Source organism: Neolamprologus multifasciatus, chromosome 3, assembly GCF_963576455.1.
Source record: "Neolamprologus multifasciatus chromosome 3, fNeoMul1.2, whole genome shotgun sequence".
NCBI classification, from domain to species: domain Eukaryota; kingdom Metazoa; phylum Chordata; class Actinopteri; order Cichliformes; family Cichlidae; genus Neolamprologus; species Neolamprologus multifasciatus.
The window spans coordinates 16,951,008-16,964,857 of record NC_140441.1 but is presented as its reverse complement, the minus strand read 5'-3'; the positions used below and the strand labels follow the sequence as shown (position 1 = coordinate 16,964,857).

The following is a 13,850-nucleotide window of genomic DNA, read 5'->3' as shown; positions in this document are numbered from 1 at the left end:
GCGTGTGAAGCGATGCGAGGTAAATAACACGCTTTCGTGTTTTGGCGAGAGGTTTTGGAAAATGTGCGTTGCCTGCAGTGTGTGGAGGAGCACAATTACATTTGCAGCTGGTCAAGTTGGTCCTTGGACGTTTTCTCCTGTTTTTTTCTTGACGTTAGTCTCTACGCTCTGTGTTCACTGCAACTTGGTGTTTTCAATTATCCTGGCTTTTGCACGCTCTGATGCAGACGCTCTGCATGTGTGAAAGAGAACCGCTACCACACCATTATTAAAAGATGCTAAAAGCTGGATAAGAACAAGCAGAAGCCAGATGACCAAAGAGGTTTTCATCGCAGTTCATAGGCCTTCCTCTTGGTCTGGCCTTGTAACCTTCTGTATACAGATTATTACATAAAGAAGGGCTATTGTGAGCATTTTGGCTGTGCTCACGTCCATTTTTTCTGTCTAAATGAGGGTGTTTTAATAACCACTAGTATATTAAGCTTTCAGACTCTCTGATTGCTTGTGGGGGTTGTCTTTTTTCCTACGACTTGTTGCCGTACTCCCAGATCTCAGCATTTAATTCGTCCGGAGCTGTGCTATCATAACTGATAAATCTACTGAAAATATGACCCAGTTTGCAATAAACTGGAATTATACTTTGAGCACAGAGTCAAGGGCTATCTCGGGGAGTCTGCTCGGTCAGGATATCAGTGATCCATGGCCTAAACAGACGACTCCTCCCGTGGATAACAGCTGTGGTGTGAGACTCAGGGCAAGCTGTGACCCCTTGAGCCTTGGATACTGTACATCTGCAGAGGATGCAGCGGGAGGGGAGCACTATGGAAGATTTGTGTCCTTCTGTGTGGGAGGGTTTGAAAGAAAGATAATAAAGAGGGAGAGGGAGTGTGTGTGTGTGTGTGTGCGCTGCTCATGCAGTACATAAAACGCATAAACTACACTGTATTTTCCACCCAATGCAAAGCACTGGAACTGTAAACTACTTGACCCTGGCATCCTTCCAAACAAGGAGGCCACATTGAGGAGCTACCATTACTCTCGGGCTATCCATTCCCCTCCCTCCTTCCTTTTATTTTAATGAGAGCACAATTAATAAGGAAATGGACCAGCTTCCCAAAGGAGGCTGGTTCCTCTACAATGGAAGCCTTCTTTTGTCAATGGCTGTATTGAATTCCTCTACAAGGCCACTGGGCTATACTGAAGGCCATCTCTAGTATCGTCCCCACCCCCACGCAACTAACTCTATCGCTTCTTACCCCTCTCTGTTCTTCTCGAGCTCTCATGGGCTAATCTGTGCCACGGTATCATTTGATCCCCCCTACACTTTTGCTATAAATGCACACTTTACAATACTCAATATTGATTCACTGTGCATGGTTGGTTTATTCAATGATAGAGCTGAGGGAAGAGAGTAGGGTCCCATGCTACCTTGACTATAATTGGCCTGCTGCATCTGTGGTGAACTTGAGTTTGAGGCAAAATGGCATTGGATCTTTGTTTGTGAATGAATACATTAAAATTCACCCTGTTAGCTCAAGTGCCGCATAAAGAAAGGAAAGGAGATCAAAAGGAGCAGTGGCTGATTAATCCTTTGCCACTTTTGTTTTTCAATTATTCCCTTTGTTGGTCAAATAAAGGAGGTATTGCTTCACACGTCCTCTGAGTCTCACAAAAGGCACCTGTATTTTCCTCTGCATTTGTCTAATGCTCTCAATTGCTCCTACAAGGCTGAACAACAGCAATAATGCCACATGCAGCAAAAGATGTACTGATAATGTGCAAATTAACATTCCCTCATTGTACTGTACTGTACATAATAAGGCTACTGTAATATGCTCTTCATTTGCAAGGCTGTTTTTTTGTTTTGGCAACAGGGAGCCGTTATGCTAATTTCTTTATCAACAGAAAATTAAAATGTCTCTCGGTTGGGCCAACAGAAAAAGCACTTGAAAATTTGCTACTGTGACCTTTGAGCAACATGTTCCACTGATACGAGACCTCAGCGTCGCCCACCAGTGCCAAAACGCCACAACTTGGTTAGTGCTGCCCTTAATGTGAAAGACACTGGTAGCAAGTTGGCTGTTTAGCTATTAGCTGTTTAGCTATTAGCTAGACTCAGTAGACCGTCTCGGTCTAACTAGACAGTGATAGCTAGTCTTGCTAACAGCTAGGTTGATTACAATGATTAGTTTTAGCATCAACTTTTTTATTTTAAGAATGCAAAAATATCAAATCCCGGCTGTGCTGACTAGAATAGTAATTTCATCTAGACAGCCTAGCTAATAGCTAGAATGTCTAGCTAGGCTGTTTAGCTAGGCCGTTTAGCTAGACTGTAATAGCTAAGCATTTCTAGCTATTAACTAAACAGCTGCAGTTGTTGTGAGGTAAGTTTTAGGATTGAATTAAAAAGGTTCTCTTTAAAGCCCAAATAGGATGATTACAATGATTACTTTTGCTATCATTTATTTAATTTTAAGAAGGTAAAAATATCAAATCTCAATTGTGTTGAACAGAATGCTGATCTCATTTTGAACCGTGTATTTAGAGAGATAAATAGGAACTAATAAACAGAAAGATATTAAGATGGAAATATCCCACTTCCCAACCACATAAACACAGACATCTATGCAAATATCAACTCACACTATTAGCAACATGTGCTTGGGAATGACAGATTGTAATCTGAGTAATTAGCAAAATTGCGTACAGTATGCCTCAAGGCATGTTTAAATCATGCACTGCTGCAGCAGCAATTCATTATGTGGGTGGTTGGGACACAGTTTCACCACCATCATCATACCCTCATCCGTGATTGTGAAAGCCTTATGGTGGAAACACTGCTTGGAGGAGGAGGGGGGGCAATCCTTCCAAGCTGAAAGATTAGCATATACAGCACTGCAGTGTCTTAATATCGCTACATGTAATCACATGCACAGTCTGTCACTGCACCTAATATGCCATCAGAATACAAATCCCGTATCTCACATACATGCACAGCACATCCACAGTTATTCCACAGACAATGGGAATAAACATGGATTTCACAAAATAAGAAAAGGGTCATTAATTTCACAAATTGAGTAAAGCATGGGTCAGTGCATTGTCTCTCTGCTTGGTTTCTTTTTTGGCCTTCCTGTTCCTCACATTCCGCCCACACCCTAAATTACTCCCTGACCCCTGCTGTTATGCAGTGTGGGAAACCCTGTGGTATTCTACGCCCACCATTTCTGCTGTGCGAGCTGGGCTGCGAGGTTACTTAGCAATTCTCCCTCCAGCCTTGTGGACACTACAAAACACATACACATTATGCAGTCTAATGTAAACTAACATCCACTGCCACTTGACCTTGCTGTCAATATCTGTCCTCATTAAACACCATTCAGCCAGCTCCAAGTCCACTTTAAATGGCATCATTCAGCGCTTAGCAAATTATGCTTGTGCAAGTGGGTTGAGTGAATTGAGATTCTAATTCATGTATTTGGAAGATATACACAGGTCCCGATGCAGACACCTATAAAACATGGAGAGGTATTTAACCCCACCCTGCCATTCTTAATGTTACTGTCATTCATTCCTCTTGGGTTGCACGTTCTGACAGCAATTTGGCAATGTCAAGCCGTCACTACAGATGCCATGGGCAGCAAGGGCCATTTTTTTATTCCCCATATCAAGCAGGTATTGATTTTTCACTCATTACAGAAGGACATAAAAAGAGAAGGGAATGTTTGATGCCAAACGCCACACAAAATATATTACGCAGATGTGGAAAATTCAACCGAATCCAAAGATGACGAGTCTTTCAGCGCTGCATATTTAAATCTAATTGAAAAACTTGTATTCAAACGATGCAACACGTCCTAACAACTGAAACTAAAAGTGAAAACTTGAAATAAGCTGTCATTCAAGTGGCAGCTGTGCAACCCATCCTTAGGGTGGGTGTAAAATTTGATTTGTCCAAATATGCATATTGTTTGTTTTAGTAAGTCTTGTGGGGTTTATTGTAAAACTATAATAGGGATGCAAATTAAAAAGAGAAATAAACCTGTTAATGCATTCAACCAGAGGCATTTTAAAGTATATCATGAAAACCATTTTCAAAGCAACGTTTATTATAATATCAATTTTTTAAAAAAACCTCTCACCTATTTCTTTATTATTTGATTAAAATCCGTGGCTTTGAAATGAAGTCAAGACTTCCCTCAAGTGCTAGAAATAAGCACATATATACTTTAAAAGCCATACTCGCCTTGCCCAGAGTCAATGAGGCATACCGTTTTGCACAACAAGGACTGCGGCCTAACAAAAATTACAGCTGGAACTAAAAGTTTTTACTGTGACTCAGGGGGATGGCAGCTTGATTAATGCTAAAATATCTCAACAAATTTTCATGAAATCTTGCAATGACATTCAAGGTCCTCAGAGAAGGCTGATTTCTGTGGGTGTGAGTGTAGTAGCTTTTCGTTATTTATGTATTTATTGATTTTACGATTTAGAATTAAGGATGCTAAACTAAGAAAAATTAACAAGCGTTGTGGTTGTCACAGTGCTAGAATTTCAAACTAAATACTAATATGCAGGAAATAGTGCATACTTGCTACTCCTTTGATACCACAGGGGGGGAAAACACAATTAAGAGTAATTTTTTAAAGATAACAATTAGAACAATAGTGGTTTGTGAATACATTCAGCTACAGCTCGGTTTATTTGCTGCACTTCTGTTGACTTGATGCCAAAAAACAAGTGGCGTCACTTTTTCAGAATTTCAATATCCAGCCCGTTCTCACTCACCAGGGGTAATATACCGACGATTTGTCACGTCCCGAGGAGTTCCCGAGGAACGCGAAGGGTGACCTTCCGCGTTCTTATGCTACGCACAGGGTTATGGATGAAATCCATTAGAATGACGCTCCTGTGGTAATACCCGTTCCAGCCATGTATCACAGCCCTAACCCTAACCTTAACCACCACTTTAATGACGTTAGATTGTGTTTTCCAATTTAAGTCAAATAAACGTACATGTGTAAATTCATTCCAAACGCTTCTCACGTTTCCTAATTTTTCCGATCTCGTAATATAGGGACGTGTTGGGTGCCCGGAAGCGTAACATACCGACGATTTGTCACCTAGCGTAAAATGTTACGCTTTGGGAGTGAAAATGTGTACCTTAACCTCCTAAGACCCGAGCATACAGTTTTAATTTTTCTTTGATATTTGGGCATATTGGGACCCGATGAATGTAAAAACAAAGGATTACCTTTTCTTTTTTTCTTTTTTTTTACCTGATTTTTGTTTCTAAGAAAAATAAGAGCCACATATGAGGATATTCATTTAAAATTTCGATAGAACAGTAGCAGTATAATGTCCTCGTAAGTGGATATCAGGCCCCTGAATATTGAATACTGGCTTGACCTGAAAGTTTAAATAATGAATAGTAGGGGTGGGGGGAAAAATCGATACTGTGTAGTATCGTGATATTTTGTTTGACTTCAGAGCATGTTGATCCTTTTTCTGAGCAAGAATCCTGACATTCCTTCACTGTCCATATGTGTTTAACTTTTTTTATGGCAGCAATAAACATGACAGTTTACTTATTTTCATTTAAGACATGTTTTATTTTAATTAAGTTTAAAACTTTTTTATTTAATGTAAAATTATATTTTGTTGTAATTTACTTTCAAATTCTTCAGTTGCTGAAGGGGCTGCATAGTTTTCATAAACTGCATAGTTCAGAATAGCTATAATTGTACCAGATGGTTGCGTTCAGTTAAGTTGGACTAGACTGTAATACAAACCGTTCAGTTTGTCAACAATAAAACTGAAATGAGAGAAAGACTGAGTGCGAGACTTTGATATTAGATAAAATGAATATTGATAAAGTTTACCTTTATGTACAGAATCTGAATATCGCAAAATATTTTAAGAAATTGCAATAATATCATATCGTGCGTTAAGTATTGTGATAATATCGTATCGTGAGTTGTATGGTGATTCCCACCTCTAATGAATAGACATGTTTGTTTTGTGATTGCTTATTACATATGAGGCCGATACCTGCCTCATACCACAAAAACCATTCAGTGAAGACTGCTGTACAAAAGCTACAGTCGTCGAACTCTCGATTTACTCTTACCAAAGCGAAACAATGCCTGTCTAAATAAAGTCCTGTTGTTTGGTTTTTTTCTTCATCTAACGTCGCCTTCTAATGCATATACAATTTATCCCTGCCCCAAAGTGCTGTATATGCATGTACATTATGCTGGTGCAAATGAATGATTGACATCCACCCACTCCGAAACCCACTTATTTGCAATGCTTGAAGAGGCATCTCGCAGTCACAACACAACAGCACATGCCTCAGTAGGCTCTACAAAGAACTTTCTGCCGCTTTGAAATATGAGCTCAAATAAATCATTTGTTTAATTAATTAAGCAAATTAGGCAAATCCAGGGATGCCTTGGCGGATGGAGTCAGTGCCCTGGCAGTAGAAGATTAATTAAGTGGATCGGGTACGGGAACAGCGAGCCTGACGTCAGAGTTTAATGCTCTTGTTTGGTTAGACACAGCTAACCTTAGCATATTAATGATGATACGGGAATGTGAGAAAGAGAGGCTTTGTTTAAGGCCTGCAAGAGAATGCAGGCATGCATGAAAGGCGAGACGGACGTTATGTATGTTCATCTGCAGAACTGCCAATTACCCAACATTGTTCTGCAAGATACAAAAACCTACCCTACCAGTGCAACACCTAACAAACGCTGAACAGATGTGGCAGGCACACATCTGTCTTGCTGCCTCATCCATTCCTCATTACCTACCAACCCCTCCCTGCCCCTCCTCACCCAGCAGGATGATATCTGGTTCCACGCTTGATGCACGCGCTTGTATCTGACCGTACAACCAAGAGTCAGACTTCATGTTCTTCGTCTCCTAAACTTGTTTCTTGAGCCGTCATCCATTATAACACGGCGATGTCTCCGATTGCACGGGGCAGTATTAAGCGGAATGAATCTAAAAGTCATCCAAGAGGATTTTACATGCACAGAAACGCATGATTAATGCGCCGCTCTGGCATGGCTCGAGTGTTCGGGACATTGCTTTTTCCTTTTGTTAGTTGATCTTACCGAAACAACGCCAAGGTTGCGTTCTGCCTATTTTTCAAGCCCCCGTGACAGCATCAGGGATGGAACTTTTTATTAATCTGGCACGGACTTTGTAGCTCCACTCGCGCACAAACCAGAAGATGATAGGGAAGCACACACACACTCGCATACAAGCAAACAAAGAGCCACCCACGTACAAACAGCCACGCATCCTTAACGCTCCTTAAGCTGCGTTCTCTCCTTGACTTTCTTTTCTTTTTTAATCTCGCTGCTGTGACAGTTGTCCAGAAATATTCCTCATTCTGCTCAACAGCAAAAAAGAAGAAAAAAAGACAAGGAAGGCCACTGTTGGGCTTTTCTTTCAGCCTCTTAGGCTAAAGTGGCGAATGCATCAGCGTGCATGTGTACTGTGATTATTAAAAGTGCAACTTTGCATGTGTGTCAGTGGGAACGGTGCTAGTTTCTTTTGCTTGACGCTAGTCAACGTGTGCGCGCACGAGGTTGCGTGTGCCTGACTTTCAGACAAAAGGGAATATAGATGCCAAAGTAGGCCAGCATCCCCCAGAGTACACATTTCCAACACTCTCAGGGTGAAACATGCACAATGACATTGTGGTGAATATTCCCTCTCAAGCTTCCCCCAGCTGCAAAACAGTTCACTGGCAACATCTGGCCACGTCTGCTCATAGCATCAGAACGAGGCTGAGTATTAAATGATTGCTCTTGATGAACATGTCAAATTATTTACAGGTTGTCAGCCACTAAATCTGCTACGAAATGCACCAGTGCGGCTGTTTTTTTGCCTTACGGAGTCGGAGGTTGATCACAGAGAGAGCAGGATGATTGATTTAAAGGATTGTGAAGGTGTTTTTTCGCATGGTTCGGCCCGTTTACGAGAAATCACGCGAGCCCCGCAGCTGACCATTTTTTCAAATGGTCGCAAACAGATTTTAAGACTGATGAATTCGCTTTTCTCCCATCTTATTCACACCATACTGACGTAAAATAAATGCAGCCGAGAGGAAAAAAGAAAAAGAAAGGAAAATGCAGTCGTGTTATGCTTGGGGGGAAAAACACTTCAAAAAATGAGAAGTATACTGGATTTATGGCGGTGCTAAAACACGCAAAAGACAGACCTTACTTCCTTTCCATAAACTGAACGTCACAGGGCGTCTACAGCTGACACGTTTCAGCCACATTTCTCGGATGTCTGCCTTATTTCAACCACTTCACCTCCACCCCTGGGGACGCTTTCTAATGGGCTGCGTCTGTGTAACCCTACAGTTGTTTGTCCAACCGGCAGACGATCGTTATGCATCTTTCTGATGACGACACGTGCAAACGCTGACGGGAGATTCCTCCAGTAAAGCTGCATCTTTAAGAGAATTAATTGCAGGTGAAAAGCAGCCGATTTTGATGCAGGCAGAATTTAACACCGATAGCCCAAGAGGTCTTCTGCGCAGCTTGACTGACATATCTATTTTAAGCAGCACTTTACAGTCAATGCTAATCAAATGAAAGGTCAAAGGGACTAACATCAGTGACCACACAGAGTGTCTGCTCTAAATATGGCTGCTTGTATATGGATATATGAGTGCCTTTGTGCTGCTCGTAACAGTATTAGTTAAGCATTAGTGTGTGTGCTTTGACATTTATGCTGAGGCTTGATCGCACATCAGTTTACTGAGTTTTATTTTACTACTGTCATTTATTTTAACAAAATCTACTTTGATACAATAGAGAATAAGTTGTGTTATAAGGAGGAAATGGCTCCTCTTGTCTATGTATATATTTTTTTTATGCTGTCAAACAGCCCTCGCTAATAAATATTTGAGGTTGTTCTTGAAAACTGCTAGATTCAGACATAAAAGCAGAGACGATAGAGCATTTTCAATGGCGGCTCCTAATCTTTGGCAACCCACCTTTTTAAAACACTGTTATAAAAAGCTGCTCGCTTGCCTTTAGTTCTAATTGAGCAAGGCACCCTGGTTTTTATTATCCAAATGCACTCTTATTCACTTTGTTTTACTTGTTTTATTATCAAAAATAATCATCTGATTTTCAGAAGGTTATATTTTTTAAGTAACGGACATAAAGGCTTAGGGTAAACTTGTCCAATACTCATGTCTGGATGTGTTAGCTACCTGCCGGCATTCAGGGGAAACTCACGAATCCGTTATTTCTATCAGTACGTGTTTTGATCGTTACTCATCTGTGATCAGCTGTGGAGTTAAAGCACTCTGATATTTTTTATTTTTAAATTCTCAAATTAACCTAAATGACAATGAACCCTCTTTTGGAGTTGGTGTTAGAGCTGGGCGATATATCGAGTTTTTAAAAAATATCGATATATTTTTATACGAGATATAAGATGTGACAATATCCTTTATATCGATATAGTCTATGTTACGTTATAACTATACTTTGTGGAGCCGCAAGTTTGCCTCTCTTTCGTCCACTTTTGTCTTTACGCAACATTACTCGGCCTCGCCCCTCCTTCACTGAACACAACTCCCCCTCCTCCCCCATCGCTTCACCTGCAGGAAGCGACAAGATGGACACGGCAAACCTCCGTTAACGAGTTACTGCGCATCGCCCCGCGCGTGGGGCTGGACGCCGTCAACGTGTTAGCTAGCTAACCACGCTAACGAGCTAACCACACTGACACCATGCAGCCCAGAGGCGCTGCACAGCCTAAAATCCTTTCATTTTCTCAAAAGTTCACAGCGCGCCTTATGTATGAATTCTGGTTGTGCTTGATGGCCGCGAACCGATTTTATGTGGAACACGGCACTCAGCAATCTGTCAAAAATGTTTTAGTACGACTTTGGTAAGCTACGGAGCAGCACCGCTTGATGGATTGTCAGAGCATTACGGCTACCGAGGAGCCCCGCGGAGTGATACGTACTGTGCTTCAACGTAATATTACCCTACTGTGTATAAGGACCATAAATGGCACCTGTTAAGAGACGTGGTTACGACGAGGATTTCAAACTCAATGCTGTCAGTCACACAGTAGAAGTTGGGAACAGAGCAGCTGTGAAATCTGTCTTTGTTACTATGCTCAGCGTCTTTTAGTTTACATTTTGACTGCACAATTGTGAGCTTTTTGTTATGCACAAAAACAACATTGTTTTCTTTTATTTATGGAGCATTATTATTTAATAAATGCTCAGAATTTATTTTTGAGTAAATTTTATGTACAGCTATGCTCTATGTTAATAAAAGTGCCTGTGTGACATCTGGGACACAGCTTTGACTAAGAACTCTCTTTTTGTTCTTACTTTATGGCTTTAAAAAAAATATCGAGATATATATCTTATATCGCCGTCCAGGTAAAAAATATCGAGATATGAATTTTGGGTCATATCGCCCAGCCCTAGTTGGTGTTAAAACTTAATGCTTATGATCATGTGAGTGGTCCCCATGGGTAGTACAGTAGGAGGTAGCCGTAGTGCTACCAGTCAGCCTCGGTCCCAGTGGCCACTCGCATTGTTGCAAAAATGCAAGAGAAAAATGCTCCCTGTCCCACGCCTCCCTCTTTTAACAAGCCCACGTTTCAGTAGCTATCAACTACCATCACCAATTATTTAAACCAAGTGCCACTACACATTTGCGAGGTCCCATTGTGCCGACAAGTTTGTATTCCAACCCGAAAACAGGACCTAGAACGCTAGGCTAACAGTGCTCCACTGGGAGAAAGGAAGCCTAGCTCGCCATCATTAGCACTCCTTCCCACCAGACTTTCAATAGTGGCAATCATCAACAGCTCTTACCCACACAGCGCCGAGTTCATCCTGCATTCCTCAAAGGAGGGAGTCGAGACAGCTTTATAAATAGTCCTTTCTTTTGCATAAATGAATTTTCATTTTCAGTTCGACTACCTGGTAATGCCTAAACCTTTACTCAATGGATCTCTCTAAAGACGGATGTAGCCTGTAACGTATTGTTGGCCTCCTGACCTTCTTCTGAGCATTAAGGAAAACCGAAGAAGTGTGCTTTTTACCTGCCCTCCCCCCCCACACACAATCCCATCCCATCCACAGATATCACAGCACAAAAACAATTCAATTAGCCTCAAATCTCCCATTAATGGTTCTCGCCATATTAAATTAACATTTTTATGGGCCATTGCCCCACTCCCCGTCACTCCCTACATCTAAACCCAAGCCGCATCCACACCCCGAGCTACCAGACCACCACCACTGACTACTTTTAATCTGAATTTAAATGACTTCATTTACTTTGCCTCTGAAACAATCCACAGAAGGCCAAGGGGAAACGCTGCGATTTCCGTTTACAGAGACGTGGTAAAAGAAAGACCTTGCAAATTAATCTTAAGATCTTAATTCATGAAGTGATAAAAGATCTCCTTTTTTCTTCTTTCCCTTACTCCCTAATTCTTGCAACTTTCACAATCCTAAACGTACGCCACAAAGCCAGCGCGGCGTTAGTGATTCTTTGAAAATAATTTCAGTTCATTTTTCTATTGCCAGGAGAGCAAGAGATGGAGCCAAGAGTAAGAGGGACAGATCTAAAATTAGATTGAAAAATCACAGAAAAAAAAAGAGAAAAAAAGACAGAAAAATCAAAAGAAGAAAAGTGTAGGGGAAAAAAGTTTCTGCGAGTTTTGGGAGTAAAAATAACTGCTAATTAGTGAGAGGAGCTGCATAGACGGCGAAAACAAGACAGACATAAAGTCAGAGGCTTTTACTGCAGTTGGCTGACAGAATCTGGCACTTAAGTAGTGAACACATGAAATTCTGATACAGCTTCAAATCATGCCAATCAGGAAACGCAAGAGGCATGTTTTGTGCCCGCATCTGCACATCCACACAGACACAAACATTTGCTTTAATGAGCCAAACTCACCCAGTGCGGCTGGTGCGAAGAGGCTGGCGAGGACTAGCAGGCGTGCGGTCAACATGGCCTCCTCCTCCTCCTCTTACCGCCCGCTGCTGAAGGTCCCAGATAAGTTCAGTACTCAGTGTTTTGCTGGCAAATGCCCCAGCTGGGTGCTTCCTTTATGGCACCGATCCCTCCACTGCGCCACACTTCCCACAGGACCGCAGCAAGCCTTGTTGCTCGGATTCCAGATGCCTTCCAAAGTCTGTCAGAAACAAAACAACAACAAAAAACAACATGTCTATGAGCTGAACAGAAGACAGGAAGTAAATGAGGTTTGGGATCTCAAAAAACTTCTTGGTGAGTCATTATTTTACAGGAACAATCGGACTGTTGTCTATTCCAGTACGAAGCGCGGCAGATGGATGCCCGTGGCTTTATAAATCCTTATGCACAGCCCTTATGGCACTGTGGGTTTCAAGTCGCCATTGAGTGACACAGTGCAAGTTGCTCAGTCTGCAGTCATATGAACTCCGGGCTACCAGGCGTGATCAACCAGACGCTAAGAGAGCGCAAACCACAAAAGGTATTTTTGGATATTCTGTTGTTGTTTGCTCATCGAAGTGTTAACTCCTTACACTTTACCAACAAATCACTCCCACAGAGAGGCGAACACTGAGCGATAAAGCACACGCTGCTGTGTTCGGAGGATTGGTTATGCATATGTGCTCCAGACCTCATGTATTCTCTCAAGGATTGATGGCAATTGACATAAGAAACGCACTAGTGTTTTCATTTTCCTGCGGGTAAGAACCATAACTTAGCAGTTTGAGATTTTGCACCTATGGACATTTTTCTGCTGTGCTACTGGGCTTCTTTCCAAAATTCGAGTCGGCAAAACAGTTCACAAAGCAGAGCTGCCCTCAACCTCCTCTAACACTGTGAGAGGGCCCCGTGAGTGCACTCCTGACGGAGGAAGTCACTGCTAAGCTTGTGCTACTTAGCATAAAATGAGCTGCAAACATCAAATATGTTTTGCATGGCGATTCCTGAAAACTGTGCCACTATTCAAAATGAAGATATGTAACATAACAGTGAGATGTGAATGAATAATAGGGTGCACAGTTAAAGAAGGATCAACAATATAATCTGATGCGATTCATAATATGATCCCCATAAAACAAATACCATGATATTAAAGTTAAATCAGCTTTAATGATTATCCCCCCTCATCTACAAAACCCTTCTATTATCCACCATCAGCCATGATCTGCTGCAGAAATGTAATCTCTGTAAAACGACACAAGTCAAAGAGTGCACATAATCCTGGCATCCATTACACAATCGCCACTGCTGCACATTAGGCTGTCAGTACTACATTCAATATTATAGGGGAGCTAATTCCTTTGCGGGAGGGACGAAAATCTGGTTGCGAAAGGTCAAGCGCTGCGTCAAAGGACACGGCACTTGGGAAGTTGACTGACATAAGAATCTCAAGTTACACGAGTAAAACATGTTTATCAGATTTTCCATATGAGCTCCCACACTGTACAAGCAGTGGCGACTCAACCCATCTCAGAATCTAGCCCTTAATCCTAATTCAAAAAGCCACGCTTAGGCTAATCAGATTTTTTTGAACAGATATTAATGGACTTTACAGAAGCCTTTCAGAGGTTAAAAGTGCTCATTAGCAAAGTCTTGGCAGGCCTCCATGAGTGAACTCAACCGGAGTTTGGACACCATCTACCAAACCACCCTCTGGTGTACTGTTTGCTTCGTCCCGTGCATGCAGAAATGACTGTGGGACTCTAAAGGAGTTAAAATAGCAGTGTGAAAGAGCGTGCTTGATCAAAGCCACGTCCTTATGAGTAAACAGCGCTTTTAATAAAACACTTTGACAGCTGC

At 41.7% G+C, this 13,850-nt stretch overlaps 1 protein-coding gene across 12 annotated transcripts in view; it reads right to left on the bottom strand.

Annotated features, from left to right (window-relative positions):
• Positions 1 to 13,850, bottom strand: part of LOC146521807 (adhesion G protein-coupled receptor L3) — a 281,489-nt gene that overhangs the window by 197,998 nt on the left and 69,641 nt on the right. For all 12 annotated transcript variants that reach the window (XM_085144243.1, XM_085144224.1, XM_085144236.1 and 9 more), the window contains exon 3: positions 11,973 to 12,210. In XM_085144243.1, coding sequence (XP_085000369.1) covers positions 11,973 to 12,027 — 55 coding nt within the window. In that variant the 5' untranslated portion in view covers positions 12,028 to 12,210. The remainder of the gene's footprint in view (positions 1 to 11,972; positions 12,211 to 13,850) is intronic.